This window comes from Myxine glutinosa, chromosome 1 (assembly GCF_964187855.1).
Source record: "Myxine glutinosa chromosome 1, kmMyxGlut1.1, whole genome shotgun sequence".
NCBI lineage: Eukaryota > Metazoa > Chordata > Myxini > Myxiniformes > Myxinidae > Myxine > Myxine glutinosa.
In genome coordinates, this window is record NC_136261.1 from 66,506,041 (window position 1) to 66,521,041 (window position 15,001).

At 41.7% G+C, this 15,001-nt stretch overlaps 1 protein-coding gene across 1 annotated transcript in view; it reads left to right on the forward strand.

Annotated features, from left to right (window-relative positions):
• Nucleotides 1-15,001, forward strand: part of EBNA1BP2 (EBNA1 binding protein 2) — a 44,445-nt gene that overhangs the window by 6,770 nt on the left and 22,674 nt on the right. Inside the window, exons 2-6 of the mRNA XM_068112579.2 lie at nt 8,804-8,887; nt 9,096-9,328; nt 10,395-10,518; nt 12,589-12,678; nt 12,864-12,939. Coding sequence (XP_067968680.2) covers nt 8,804-8,887; nt 9,096-9,328; nt 10,395-10,518; nt 12,589-12,678; nt 12,864-12,939 — 607 coding nt within the window. The remainder of the gene's footprint in view (nt 1-8,803; nt 8,888-9,095; nt 9,329-10,394; nt 10,519-12,588; nt 12,679-12,863; nt 12,940-15,001) is intronic.

Sequence of the window (15,001 nt, forward strand, 5' to 3'; positions counted from 1 at the left end):
CCCTCAATTTGGTCCTGGACCGACCCTGCCTCACTCTCCACTACCGGACCCCAGCCGACTTGGTCTGCCATAGCGCGACTTTCAAAATTCGGGTTTTTATTTCCGTATAACAAAATCAAATTTCGCCGTTATAATTTCGTCGAGCGCAGTAAACGCGCTCCGGATCGATTCTACCTCCCAAAGTTTGGGCCTAACAAATTTAGTCCCGGGTCCGAATCCCACTCCTGACACCAATTGTTACAGACGCGGTGGTGGATGTTAGTTTACCGAGCGGTTTGGTATGACCACGTCTGCACAGTTTACCCGATTATGCTCGAACGTTGACTAGTCGCGCTACGCTAGATCAATGAAGGAAAAGGAACACAACGGCTGGGATTCAAATGACACGACACCAAGGGTTCAGTTCTCAAGACCTCCGGAGGAGGTTATATTATAGCGGAAGGTTAGATTACAACTACAAGAGGGACATCATAGAAAGACAGGCACTTAGACACACTCTTATATTAACCCCAACAGACGACAGATAAACGGGACAAAAGGCTGACTCACACGGGGATTGATGGCAAGGAAAGGCAGAATTGATGGCTCCAGGTGCACCTGGGCTCAGGGCAGAATCGACCCGGTTCGGTCCGGTCCAAAGATGCGGGGAGGTATCGTCGCGCTGGGGGTGGCGGTGGCTTCCTCTGCTCTCCGTAGTTCAGGCGCATCTGACGTCACGTCCGGCAAGTGGCTGCGTATATCCGGCGGGGAGTGACACGCCCTCGGCTCGTTAGCTCCGCCCAAGATGGAATCGGCACGTCGCTTCTCATTGGGTGCGTGCGGGGGGGTTACCGGCTCCGCCCTTGACGAGGGGCTGACAAGGAGCCCCTTCGTGGTAACCCCGTGGAGCGCATGGTCATGGCGGCTAACCGAGCCGGTGTGAGGACGCACACTCCCCCCGCGCGCCGTTGTTGTAGTTGTTGTTGTAGCTGTGGTTGTGGTTGTTGTTGTTGTTTGGGGAAGAAGATGGGAGGAGGTATGGGAAGGTCCTAAACTCACTACTGGTGCCATATAATCACATTCTGGTGCAACGAAGAGTCAGAATTAATGGAAACGAGTCCTTAACTGACATAGACTAAGAATAACTAGCAAGATGTCCGAAAGTTGTCTACGTGAGATGCGGTGGACCTGGGCACGACATTTAATGGGGGAAAAAGGGGAAGGTCGGTTCTACAGAGTGTTATTTACAGGCAATGGGACTAGGGAATGGGGGATTGGGGATAGTTGGGGAGTATTGGGGAAATAGGGGAATATTTACAAGCGGATATGGAGGCCAAATTCCATATTCGCAACAATATATACAGTATATATATATATATATATATATATACAGTATATATATATATATATATATATATACAGTATATATATATATATATATATACAGTATATATATATATATATATATATATATATATATATATACAGTATATATATACACAAAGAATTAAGTTAAGCACCCCTACACAACGAATTAAGGTAAGCACCCCCTAATATATATTCTTTGTGTATATGTATACATTGGCATATATTCTAAGGTATGTGAGATCAAATAATGATTGGTATGACATTAGTTATTGACGTTATTGACGTTATTGACGTCACTTACACGTTATTGACATTACACGTTATTGACGTTATTGACGTTATTGACGCAAAGATCGCTAGAGGTCTTCTCAGAACAATGACTGTACGTTAGAAAACATAAACGTCATCCACACTGTCCGTGATGGACCTATAGCTCCATACTTAAATTGAGGTGAAAATATGCCTAAAATTCCCAAAAAATTGCACCTTAAATTATGCAGAATAAAATATTGAAAACGGCATGATTGTTATGGTTTTATGTGACCATAATATCACTTCTCCAGAAAATATAGCAATATCATGGGTATATTACACTGTTTTGACGACAACAAACTTGAAATGTGCGAGGTTGTAAAAAAACGGGGGGGGTGCTTAACTTAATTCTTTGTGTGTGTATATATATATATATATACAGTATATATATATATATATATATATATATATATATACAGTATATATATATATATATACAGTGGGACCTCTAAATCCGAATTTAATTCGTTCCAGCGGCAGTTCGGATTGGGAAAAGTTCGGAATTAGAAACTATTTTCCTCATAAGAAATAATGGAAAGTGAATTAATCTGTTCCTGGACCCCAAAAATCCATTATCAAGACACTGTTAACTGCAAATACACATGATTCAAGGTAAAATAAGATGAGTAAATGCCCTAAATATCAAATAATAATAATAATAAAAACAAGAAATAAATGTACTAACATGAAAATAACTGCATTTACCTTAGTGGAGAGTTCTGATGGTGCATGTGGAAGCTGGAGAGGAGGAAGGAGGGAGAGGGTTTTATTGCTTGGAAGGTGAGGCACCTTCCAAGCTAACATCAGATGACTGTGCTTCTGGTGTTTGCTCTCTTTGTCTCTTAACACCACTTGTAGAGGGTTGGGGCTCACTAGGCTTGCTTTCTTTAGAGAACCACTCCCTAATAGCCTTAAACTCATCACCATCAGCACTACTTCCAGGCAAGTCTTTTATAAGGTCACCGTGCAGGAGCTTCGCTTTCTCACAGATAATGCCCTCAGAGATGGCAGCACCAACCAACTGTTTCTCATTTATCCAAACTAAGAGGAGTTTTTCCATCTCCTCCATAAACTTCGATCTCCTAGGGGTCAGAGTCGTAACACCTTTTGCCACATCAGCTGCTTTAATCACTTCCTTATTTTTCAAAATCGTACACACAGTCCATTTCGGCATCTCGAACATAGCAGCAAGATCCATCACACGCATACCGCCCTCATGCTTAGCGATACGTTGTTTCTTCACCTCAATTGTCGCTCTCACCGCCTTCTTCTTATTCTTATTGCCTTCACTGCTTTTCTTAGGTGCCATGGTGAATGGGTAAGGGTTATCTTCAAAGAAAAAAAGCACAAATCAAGGTGAAAACACGAGGTAAACTAGCGACGAACACACGAGAGATGCTGCCAGAACTAGTACAACCGACGAACTGAAGGAACAAAGCGACTCCCGGGTTGTGCATGCGGGAGCAGGCGTGGGTGATGCTGCGCGAAGATGCGCGGGAAATATGAACGACGCTCGCGGCGGGAAATATGAACGACGCTAACGCTATGTTGGCGGTTCGGTTATAGAAATACATTCGGAATTAGGGACAAAATTTTCTCGAATTTACGGTTCGGAATTAGAGTAGTTCGAGATGAGGGGCGTTCGGAATTAGGGGTCACTACTGTATATATATATATATATATATATATATATATATATATATATATATATATATATATATATATATATATATATATATATATATATATATATACAGTATATATATATATATACAGTATATATATATATATACAGTATATATATATATATACAGTATATATATATATATATATATATATATATATATATATATATATATATATATATATATATATATATATATATATATATATATATATATATATATATATATTTTGCTCAAACCGTCCCAATAACAATGAAAATGCGTATTATTGGTTGTAATTACAGTTTGTGTGATTAAGAAAGAATAATATCCATGGAAATATCTAAAGTTTGGATGAAAGAGGCGGATTGAAAGGGGTAGTTCAACTGTCTTTCCTGACTTGCTTGATTATCTTGTGAAAAAGTGACACCTGCATCCAGAAGTTTTTATTTATTTGTTTTTATTTTTGTAATAGTATCGAAGGCTCGTACTGAAGGTGCCCTGCACACATCTCGCACACATCGACATAGACGAACACACGAGGCACGAGACAGGACTGTTAGACGAGACAAACAGCCACTGAGCTTGATGGAAGGGCCACCAATCACTTCCTGGGGGCACTCTGGGTACCAGAAACGTCACAACAATGGTGCCACTTTTCTCACCACACTCTGTGAGGAGTTTCCTCCTCCCCATGGATGCCAGCCAATGGGGATTGTCCGTGTACTACTGTGTTTCCATTGATTCTATGCCAGGCATTTATCTTGTTGACCAGCTGACCATTTTTCGTCATCATTTAAAGGAAGATGGACCTGTTGATAGAATCATAGAAAAAGGCCCCTCAAAAAATTAGCCTTCGGCTTCAAGTACATACAGTTAATCCACCCCTGCCATTAGGCCCATCAAAGCCTGTGCTGGGATTGCCAATCTATGGTTGTTTGGCAATGTGTTATGTCCTTTTAAATGCAGAGAATCAAGGATGCATGCATGTACCATTTTTAAAGTCTTTGGTTGGACGAGGCCGGGGTTTGAACCACCGACCTCCCAGATTCGGAGCAGACATTACACACATTTGTGAGGGACAATCCCATCTGTGGAACGGTTATAAACAAATCTTCAGTTTGACATGCTCTGCTCCCATTGGCTCATCACTCAAAACATATGGGTGTGACCAGAGAAGAATTGTGCTCCATCAAACCGTCTGAAAGTTTCCCCAAAAAAATTTACCTTTTCTTAATGTCCACACTATCTTTCATGCCAGGGAGCTGTCATTTTGAATTAATACTTTTAGTTAGATATTTAGGAAATGCCTGGTGTTGGCTTAGCGGTTAGGGTGCAGGCTTGGGATCCTAGGATCCTGAGTTCGAATCCCGGTCGATAGCTAAATTAACACCAGGGGGGTTGACTCAGCCTGTCATCCTTCCGAGGTCGGCAAATTGAGTACCAGCTTGCTGGGATGAATGATCCCGGTGTGTACCCCGATTTAGAATAGGTACAACGTATCCCTGCGCATCGTAAGAGGCGACTCAGGGTTGGCGTCAGGAAGGGCATCCGGCCATAAAAAAACATTGCCTCAAAAAGGGAACCATGATTGTCATGGGGCCCGCAAGGCTGACCCCCGCTCTAGCGGGGAAAAATGACCTTAAAACGATCATTCATTCATTTCATTCAGTTATATGTTTAGGAAATAGTTTTTGATGCTATTTGAATTTCTCGATCCGTTTTAATTCCAGGAATACATTCAATGAGATACTCTTGTGTATCACTGTGTTGATGAAAAAGCAAGCCTATTTAAATATATAACATTGGCCGTCACATTTTCTGTCTTATTAGAATACCCAGATAATATTACTTTTAATAATTAGAGTTCATTGAACACCTTAACCCACACAGTTTTGAGAAAAATGAGAAGGATCTTTTAAACTCTTGTTTTTCGTTTCTGAGAACACGAGCTATATTTCCTACGAGCTGCAATCTTCCCCAATGCTGAGAGCCTGTTCTAAGTATAGACAAATATCACTATAATACATTTGAAAAGTACTCGAATGAAAACTTTTGCTCAAAACTCAACAATTATTTTAATTATTGTCTCGTCATGAAAATCCAATGGAATGAAAAGCAGAAATTGCATATAAATTATAATGAAACAAACGATACAATGGTCAAAACCGATCAATGTCTCTGACGTATTGAACAAGGTTTGACATAAGAATGACCTTCAGAATTACCATTTTGCCATCAGCTGAACATTTGCCTTCATCCCATCTCGACGATGTGAATAACTTATAACAAAGCTTTCTTCTCAAACACATTTGACGCACATTTCTTATCTCTTATCTTCACCACCATCTCTTATCTTCCCCCATCCAAAACCTTGATCTTTTCTACCCCTGCTAATTTCACCCCAAATCCACCTCTTTCAATCTCCAAATTTCAATTTCCTGGAAGTCCTTGGTGTCCTTGTGTTTATACTTCTCCCACACCGCCTCCCCCCAAGTCCTCTCCCTCCTACACATTCCCGATGTCCCTGCTCTCAAATGTTGTGCTTATGTGCTTCCCCTTCTCTCCCCATCTTGTCTACCGCTCCCCTTTTTATATACTTTGTTTGTTTGTCTGTCTGTTTGATTTGTTTGTGTGATAAATGTTAGCTCTTTCACGAGCCTCGATTATGTATACAAAAAAAACAAAAAAAAAAACAATTTGGTTTCAGACCTAGTCACTCTACTCTGGACATGCTGCTTCTGCTTTCTCAACAATGGATGGAGGTCCTCAATGCCAAACAGGAAATTAGAGCTGTCTCCCTTGACATATCACGTGCCTTCGATACGGTCTGGCACCCCGCTCTGCTCACCAAAATTTCCTCCTTTGGTATCCATGGAAATCTCCACGCATGGCTGGTGGACCTCCTCTCTGGTCAACGTGTGGCCCTGAATGGATTTCTCTCATCTCCTCTTCCTGTTCAGGCTGGAGTTCCCCAAGGCTGTGTTCTGGGCCCTGTGCTTTTTCTGGTCTTCATCAATGATCTCTCTGACTCTCTTGAAAATCCTCTCTATCTCTGTGCTGATGACTCTACTATGTGTCGCTCCATTCCTCATCCCTCAGATCGGCAGTCTGCAGCCTCCTCACTCTCTGCAGACCTGGACAAAATCGCAGACTGGGCAAACAAGTGGAACATGTCTTTCAATCCTGACAAATCTCACACTCTTACGATGTCTCTCCGAAAAGACCGACTGGACAACCCTCCCATCCACTTTCTGAATAATCCTCTCCAAGACGTTCTGTCACTCAAGCTTTTGGGTCTCACTATCTGCCATGATCTTTCCTGGGAAAACCACATTTCAAATCTGGCCTCCAAAGCCAGTCGCCGACTGGGCATCCTCCGTCGTGCGAAGTCCTTCCTTGGCACACCTGAGCTCCTCACCACATACAAGGCTTTCATCCGCAGCTCAATGGAGTACTGCTCTCCCCTCTGGGCTGGTGCTCCTGCCTCACACCTAGCTCGTCTTCACGCTGTTGAAACTAAAGCGTTCAGAATCATTGGAATCTCCCGCGATGAAGCTAACTCCAAGGGCCTTTCACTCACTCACCACAGGCAGGTTGGTGGTCTTTCCGTCTTCTACCGAATCCTCTCCGGCCTTGCCCCCCCCCCCCCCAGCTCTCTCTGGGCTCTGTCCCCCAAATATTCCTACAGGTCGCACAAGATCTGCCTGCAACCCTCTTATGGTTAAACTGCCAAAATCAAGACTCTCTGCTCACCTTCACTCCTTCATCCCTCTTTTCTCCCGCCTCTGGAACAAACTCCCTCACTCTCTTCAATCCCACTCCTCCCTCCAGGTCTTTAAAACAGCTGTTCACCACCATCTCTTATCTTCCCCCATCCAAAACCTTGATCTTTTCTACCCCCGCTAATTTCACCCCAAATCAACTTTTTTGAAATACCAACTTCTTTCCTGGAAGTCCTTGGTGTCCTTGTGTTTTATACTTCTCCCACCCTCCCCCCCTTCCCACGCCTCCTCCCCCCCAAGCCCTCTCCCTCCCACACATCTCCCGATGTCCCTGCTCTCAAATGTTGTGTTTGTGTACTTCCCCTTCTCTCCCCATCTTGTCTACCACTCCCTCCTTTTAGCCGCGTCGCAGACGCTGCTCATAGAGTGCCCTGTGCTGTTGTTGTTGTTCTTCTTGTTCTTCTTCTTGTTCTTGCAGAGAAGACAAAACCTCAAAGCTCCACCCATTCTGGGAGAGCCTTCATATAAACAAATATCCACCATTTTATTAACTCGCATAGCTTTGAGGCCTGTTTTGTAGGCCCATGGTGTCTTCCTCTCTCACACAGTTTTATTTCAAATCAAATTCGATATATCATTTCATTTTTCAGTCGCTAACATAGTTTTAGACTCGGTTGAAAAAAAACGGGAAGAAAATCCGATGAAAGTTGCCCTTTATAGAACGAAATGAATTCTCAAAGGCCTGTAACTTTAAGTCCATTGAGATATTTTTTTTTTAAATCGCGGCATGGTCAGTCATACATCGCCCAAAATAAGAGACGGGAAAATGCCGAGATATATATATTTTGTTTAAATCGCAGCCTGGCCAGTCATACACCGCCCGAAATAACAGATGGGAAAATGCCGAGATATATTAAAAATTCGTCCATTTGATGACAATCGTCACGATGAAATATTTAATTTATACGTCGTCACAATAATGTGGAGAGAGGAGCATAGCTTCGTTCACGTGTCGCCACACATGGGAAATTGCCGAGATATATTTTTTTTAAATCGCGGCATGGTCAGTCATACACCGCCTGAAATAACAGACGGGAAAATGCCGAGATATATTAAAAATTCGTCGCCACACACGGGAAATTGCCGAGATATATTTTCACTTTGCACAAAAATAACATCAAGTAATCGAATCAATAGGAATGTCCTGTGCCTATAACATCGACGTTATAGGCACAGCTGCATCTAGGCATTGTGTAACATCGACGCGGCTTTTGTTTTACTTAAAACTTTTTGTACTTGTTATATATTTTGTTTGTCTGTTTGATTTGTTTGTGTGATAAATGTTAGCTCTTTCACGAGCCTCGATTCTGTATACAAAAAAAAAAAAAGGCATTTTGACTTCATTTTAAAAACTTAGAGTTTTGAATGAGGCAACAAAATGTGTTGCGTCTTTTATATCGGCGCTTTGCAATCCGATTTGTGATACCATAGAGATGATATAATGCAAGATAGAACTCTCTTGTTTCATACATCTTTTGTCTGTTTTTTCACATCACTTTCCAATAAATAAAAACATGCTGTAGCAGTAAAGACGAGTGAACATGCCACAGGTGTCCTCTGAAAACACTTCTTTGTTCTCGATCCCATGCTTGAAACTTTACAAAGTACACTCCTGTCTGCTGACTTGCTTTTTGTAATTGTCATTGAAAACGTGATGCAATGAAGATGATTTTTGTGCATTTTGTTTTGTTTCAGCTTCAAAAGGCATTTAAAAAGGGTGATCTGAAGCCAGGCTTAAATGTTGAAGTTCAAAAGAAACGAAAACGAATAAACAACCAGGTGAGGACATTCCAAAGGACAGCCTTACTGTCTCCATATAGGGAATGGAGTCCAATCTATCGCTGTGCTGAAAATAAGCAAGCCGAGATTTTTGCGAACAAAGTGTTCACATAATTTTGCCTGGCAGGTGTTACTTTGTTCTATTGTATTGTGTAAAACATTTGTGTGAAACAGTATTGTGTAAAATGCTTTTTATTTTTAATCTCAGGCTGGATTGCAGCAGAGTTTGCTTGAGTTAAAGCGAGACCTTCCCTGGGTGGAACGCTTGGACATTACCTGTTGGCCGGCACCAGACCCCGACGCTTTGCTCGAGCAGGGCAATACGATGTCACAGAGAAAAGCCGGTGGTGATAATGATGTGGAGAAGGAGAATGAGGCAGAGGCTGATGAGAAGGGAGAAGAAGTCGATGTGGAGAATGACTTCAAGAGAGAGATGTATTTGTACGTTGCTTCAGTCAACTTTTGGTTTTGAATTTCCACTTTGAGTTTGCCGTTAAGCACATATTAGATTTGCCTTAAGGAAAATACTTAGATTTTAATTTAGTCCGCATCCTGTTTAACCATCATGTATTTCCAATGCTCTTGTTTCTCTAATGTTATGTTACCTTTGGATCTTTCTATTTCTATTTTTGCATACATAGTCAGTCTCGCGTTTTGTTTTTTCATTTACTAAGCTACCTGCGACCTTGATAGGTGTATAATCTTCCTGCTCCTTTTCATTTTTGAGTCTTCCTTTTCAATCCTCCGCTGATTGCTGTTTTCATATTTACCTTCTCGCTCTTCATATGTCCCAACCATTCCCGAAATGCCCTTTTCACATTACATCCATTTCCTCACTCTAGCCCGATTGTGGCACTGACTCGGGTTAACCACCTACCTCCTCCCTTCCCACCACATTTTCCTCCATCCTTGTTTCTTCAGCTCTTCCTTCCTGACTCGTCCTCTTTCCCCACAATCACAGCCCCTCTCATATTCCCCCTTGCCTCTTCTCATGGCACATATCTCAGGCTCTGATATTTTCATCACCCCTCAATCGTGATAGTGACACTTACTTCTTCCCCTCCGCTCCTGATCTAGCCAGCATGTACATGTTTATGGTCAGTTCTTAATTCCTATGTGCTCGAAAGTTTTATGCAAACTCATTTTGATTTTTGACGCCAATCTATTCCTGAGGCATTCTGGAGTTTCCCATCATTAGTTCTCTACATTAGCTTGTTTTTCCTTTTCATCCATGTTAAAAGGACAGTGTCGATGCGTCGATCTCCTGAATTTTACGATTTGTGAAAGGCACTCTGAAGCTGTGACATTATTGAATTTTTTTTTCCTGTAAATAGAGGTGAAACTTTCAATTTGGTGGTTGGAATGGTGTTATATTTATTGTCTGGACGCAACTGTTGGCTCTCGTAGTTCAGCAGTGGTAGTTCTGGCAAGCTGTCATAGATCTGTCACAGTAAATAGCTTGATAGAAGAGCCCTCTATGACTCTCGCCACCCCACCCGACCCCCAGTCTACGACAGGCACAAGCGGCCGTCTTGGATGGTCTTCCCAGACTGCACGCACTTGGTGTTCCAACCAAAAGGCCAGAGGATTATTTTGCTGAGATGGCAAAGTCAGATCATCACATGCACAAGGTATGGGATTATTTTGTCCTGTCCAAAGTGTAAAATTGAGGATTGCTAATAAAACAAGAGGGAGAATTTCTTTGCAATACATGTCCCTACTGGTCCCAATGAATGTTCGTGTTCCAAGCAAAAAGGGTACAACTCTGTGAAAAATTGACGGAAACACCCCAAAACCCATACCTGTTCTATAGGTTATCAATTATCATAGTAAAGCCATGTACCAAGTTTCAGTTGAATATTTTAAAGGGTATGGAAAAAAAGTGCAGAAAACCACAGATGGAGAGCAAATCTATAGTCCCCTTCAGGCAGGGGACTAACAAGCTAAAAATGCCTTTTAACCTCTACTTTTGGGACTTGTGAATGAAATAGTCATTCCAGTACATGAAATCGATAAGGACGATTCATTTAGTCAAAAACCCGTTGTGTTGGCACTTTTTCCTAAAGCACAGATTACAAATAAATGGCCTTCTTGTTTTAAGGATGCAACATATGTGAACTTGCCACTATTTCACGTGATGTATCATATCAAATGTTTCGCACAGTTTACTATACCATGGACATGTTGCTAACCGTAGTGCATCGAGTAAAAGGTACACCATAGCATTCCATACTATGGGACGGTGTAAATACACTGTCTCGTGTGTTCCTTGCACAGGCTCAGGTGAACATGCCCCATGACAGTAATAGTAATGGTAATAATAATAATAGGTTTATTTCAAAAAAGATTTTCGCAGCCATAGGCTGAATTAGTCAATTTACAAATTCTTTTCAATGGAAAGAATGTCAACATGTTCCGATAATCTTACTATAATTCACCAAATGTCTGTCCGTCTGTCCGTTCCCAGGTACCGCAAAAACGGCTGAACCGATCGCAACAAAATTTTGGGTGGGTAATCTTGGGACCCCCTGGAGTAAAATAGGCTATATTGTTTTTCAATTTTTTTTTCCAGTTTTTCCAAACACGATGGAATCATATTTACCGATATGAACAGTGATGTGGCTTTTATTGAAATTCTACAAATACTGTTTAGATTTTGATGATTTGCGTGTGAAATGATTTAACGGATGTTTATATAAATCGTTTAAAATGAAAAAAGCCTTCAATTTCTGATATTTTGACTTTTAATTTGGGCCTCTCAATTGAAACCCTGCCCGTAGGGCGGGTACCGTTGCTAGTTACTATAATAGGTTACAATAATAATTATAAATCAAGATGGAAGTTATGAAATGCGTAGACCAATACTAGATGGTATTCATCAAATACCTACCTGCGCAGTCAACCTGGTGCAAGCCAACTCTTTGGTTTTTGCCGAGAAAATGAATTTTTCAAATGCAGACATGCACATATGCAACCGATCGCCTAACCCTGCTTTTCGCTTCGCGAGCACAGGGTAATAAAGTTAGGTCAACACAAAAAAGCCGAAAGAAAAATATGAAAGGCAATATAAAATATTGCAATTAAGTATATCAAAATAATAAAATAAATCATAGTAGTTAAAACAAAACAATTGGTTGTGGTAGAGTAGGCCCAGAGTGGTGCACAGCAAAGGAAGTATGAAGTGTAGCGAGAACAACAATAATAGTATCTGTACCAGGCCTCACCATGAAGTTCAACCATCCAGCCCACATCTCCGGCGAGGATCTCCATGGCATTTGTGCAGAAAAACGCAGAAGTCCGATGCACACGCAGCAGAGAACCCCAAGGTCCAAACGCAGGCCAAGTGTTGGGTGTAGGGGCACAGGAACATGCACGGTCGTGGGCCCGATGGCTGGCAGACATGGCAGACTGATAATATGATCGTGCTAAGAGTCGGTTGACGGAGCAAACAAAAAACAATTGCTGTTGTGGCAAAATGACTTGTTCTATTGCACTGAATTCAACATTCATGATTTCCTAACATATACCCATCTATTTACATGCAGAAAAAAAGGAAAACTCATGCTACAAGCCCTTTGCATATAACATTACATGTTTCATAATCCTGTGTTTCAAGCACTCTTTGACCTTCCATGATTATATGGAATGTGCTCACCGTCCGACATACAATGACATGCTTTACTCCGTTTTTATTTTCCAAGATCCGAGCGAAGCTGATGAGCAAGCAAGTAGCTAAAGAGCGGTCTGAAAAGGCCAAGCAGTTGCGGCAACTGCGGAAATACGGGAAGAAGGTGGGCACTCACTTTGTGTGTGTGTGCACTAATTTAGACCCCTTCTCACTTTGAACCTTTTTAAACTGACGCAATTGCCATGTTTCTTTAACATGCGTTAACGTTTCCATAACCTCTTTGCTCTTCTTTCACTGCTTGGGCGATTTTTCTTCCCACTTACCTTGCTGTTGTGTGCCCCTGCTCAGGTCCAAGTTGAGGTACTCCAACAAAGGCAAAAGGAAAAGAAGGCAATGATTGAGGCAGTGAAGAAATATCGAAAAGGTAACTTTTTCTATTTGCCTATCTCTACTCCATGGTATGTGTAGGTTCCTTGAGTTGTGCATTTTAGCTTTTTAAGGAAGATAATGCTAACGAGAATTTGAGGTGGAGCTTTTCAAAAGTAATCATTCTGTCGATAATTTGAGGTGTGTATGTGTTTGTCTTTTATACACTCCTGAACCACTCGACAGAATGATTTGAAAACTAGTGTTTGTACTCAGTGAATGGGAGTGAGGGGGTGGGGGGGGGGGGGGGTTGAGAAGGGAGGGGAGTGCACGGGAAGGTATTGAGGGGTTAGAAATTTATATATATATATATATTGTCCTGTCCGTAGTTGATAAAGACCGGTCTTGGATGGATTGCCGATCGAGATTAACACTCCGAGGCATGCAGTCAAAATATAGTGGAGTTCTTTACATGCGAGTGAAAGGAGATGACGAATTTACCTGGACGGCTTCCACCAGACATCTTCGCACCTGCGACAATCAGTTCGCTCCTCCTCACGATCGTCGAAACCTCCAACGTCCCCATTTCAAGAGCGCTATGAACTGTGACTGCACGGCTCCAATGTTCCAACACAAGAGCTTATCGGCGACCGTTTACTTCCAGATCCAGAAACCGAGAGAAAATGTCGGGGCGAGCATTCTTTTGTACTCGAGGCTCTGACGTTGTGCGATGCCGCCCATGCCTCCTCCTACCAGCCAGTCCCTCTCTTCATTGCTTGACAAATCTCACCAATCACTGCTCTCCAGGGCGTGGCCTCCCGGACCTGCCTGCTTGATGTTATCACACGTCAGTGGTATCATCGTTGGTGCTCAAAGTCCTGTTTCCGGTTGGCTTTTATCTAGTATCGTTTAATGTGCTATTGCCTGGCTTTGTGTGTGTGTGCTGCATTGTCATAAGGAACAGAGGAAAAATGACAGAGCCAATTACATACAGGGGATTTACCATGAATCTCAAACTAATTAACATAACCCCACCCTTCTCATGGGGACACTTATACATTTACACGACATAAGGTCTACCGGATCCCAACTTATGATACATGAGGTTTCTTCTTCTTCACGACAGTCGGAGCACACTACCTATACAATTCTACCTGGCTCTAAGGTAATCATTGTCTACCCCCCACAAACGTAACTATATAATTATATATATATATATATATATATATATATATATATATATATATATATATATATATATATATATATATATATATATATATATATATATATATATATATATATAATCCCTGGTGTTGTGATCCCTGGATTATAACAGGGTTACCAGGGATTAGTAACCCTGTTACCAGGTTACCAGGGATGTATAGTGTTATAATCCCTGATATATATATATATATATATATATATATATATATATATATCTATCTATAATTCCAGTAATCTCTGTACGTTTGTACGTCTGTACGTCTGTACGTTTGTCTGTGACCGCTGTTTCTCGACAACTACCGGTCCGATATACTTGAAACTTGCCAGGTATATTGCTGGGGACCCGAGGATGTGCCTTTTCAAGGTTTGAAATTAATCGGACAAGTACTTACCGAGCTATGGCGATTTAGCCGTTCGCCGTTCGCTTTGCCGTTGCGAATGGACCAAACCATTCATGTAAATAGAGGGGGGGGGGGGTTCTGTGGTCGTTCGCTTTGGCTTTGCGAATGGACCAAACCATTCATGTAAATAGAGGGGGGGGTTCTGTGGTCGTTCGCTTTGGCTTTGCGAATGGACCAAACCATTCATGTAAATAGAGGGGGGGGGGGGTTCTGTGGTCGTTGCGAATGGACCAAACCATTGTTTTTTTTTTGCAGTTTTTTTTTTTTTTTGCAGTTTTTTTTTTTTTGCAAGGAACGGGCACCCACGTACGGGCACGTCCTAGCTTATATATAGTACGGGCATGCCCTAGTATATATAATTCCAGTAATCTATGTGTGTGTGTCGTGTGTCTGTGACCGCTGTTTCTCGACAACCACGGGTCCGATATACTTGAAACTTGCCAGGTATATTGCTGGGGACCCGAGGATGTGCCTTTTCAAGGTTTCATATTA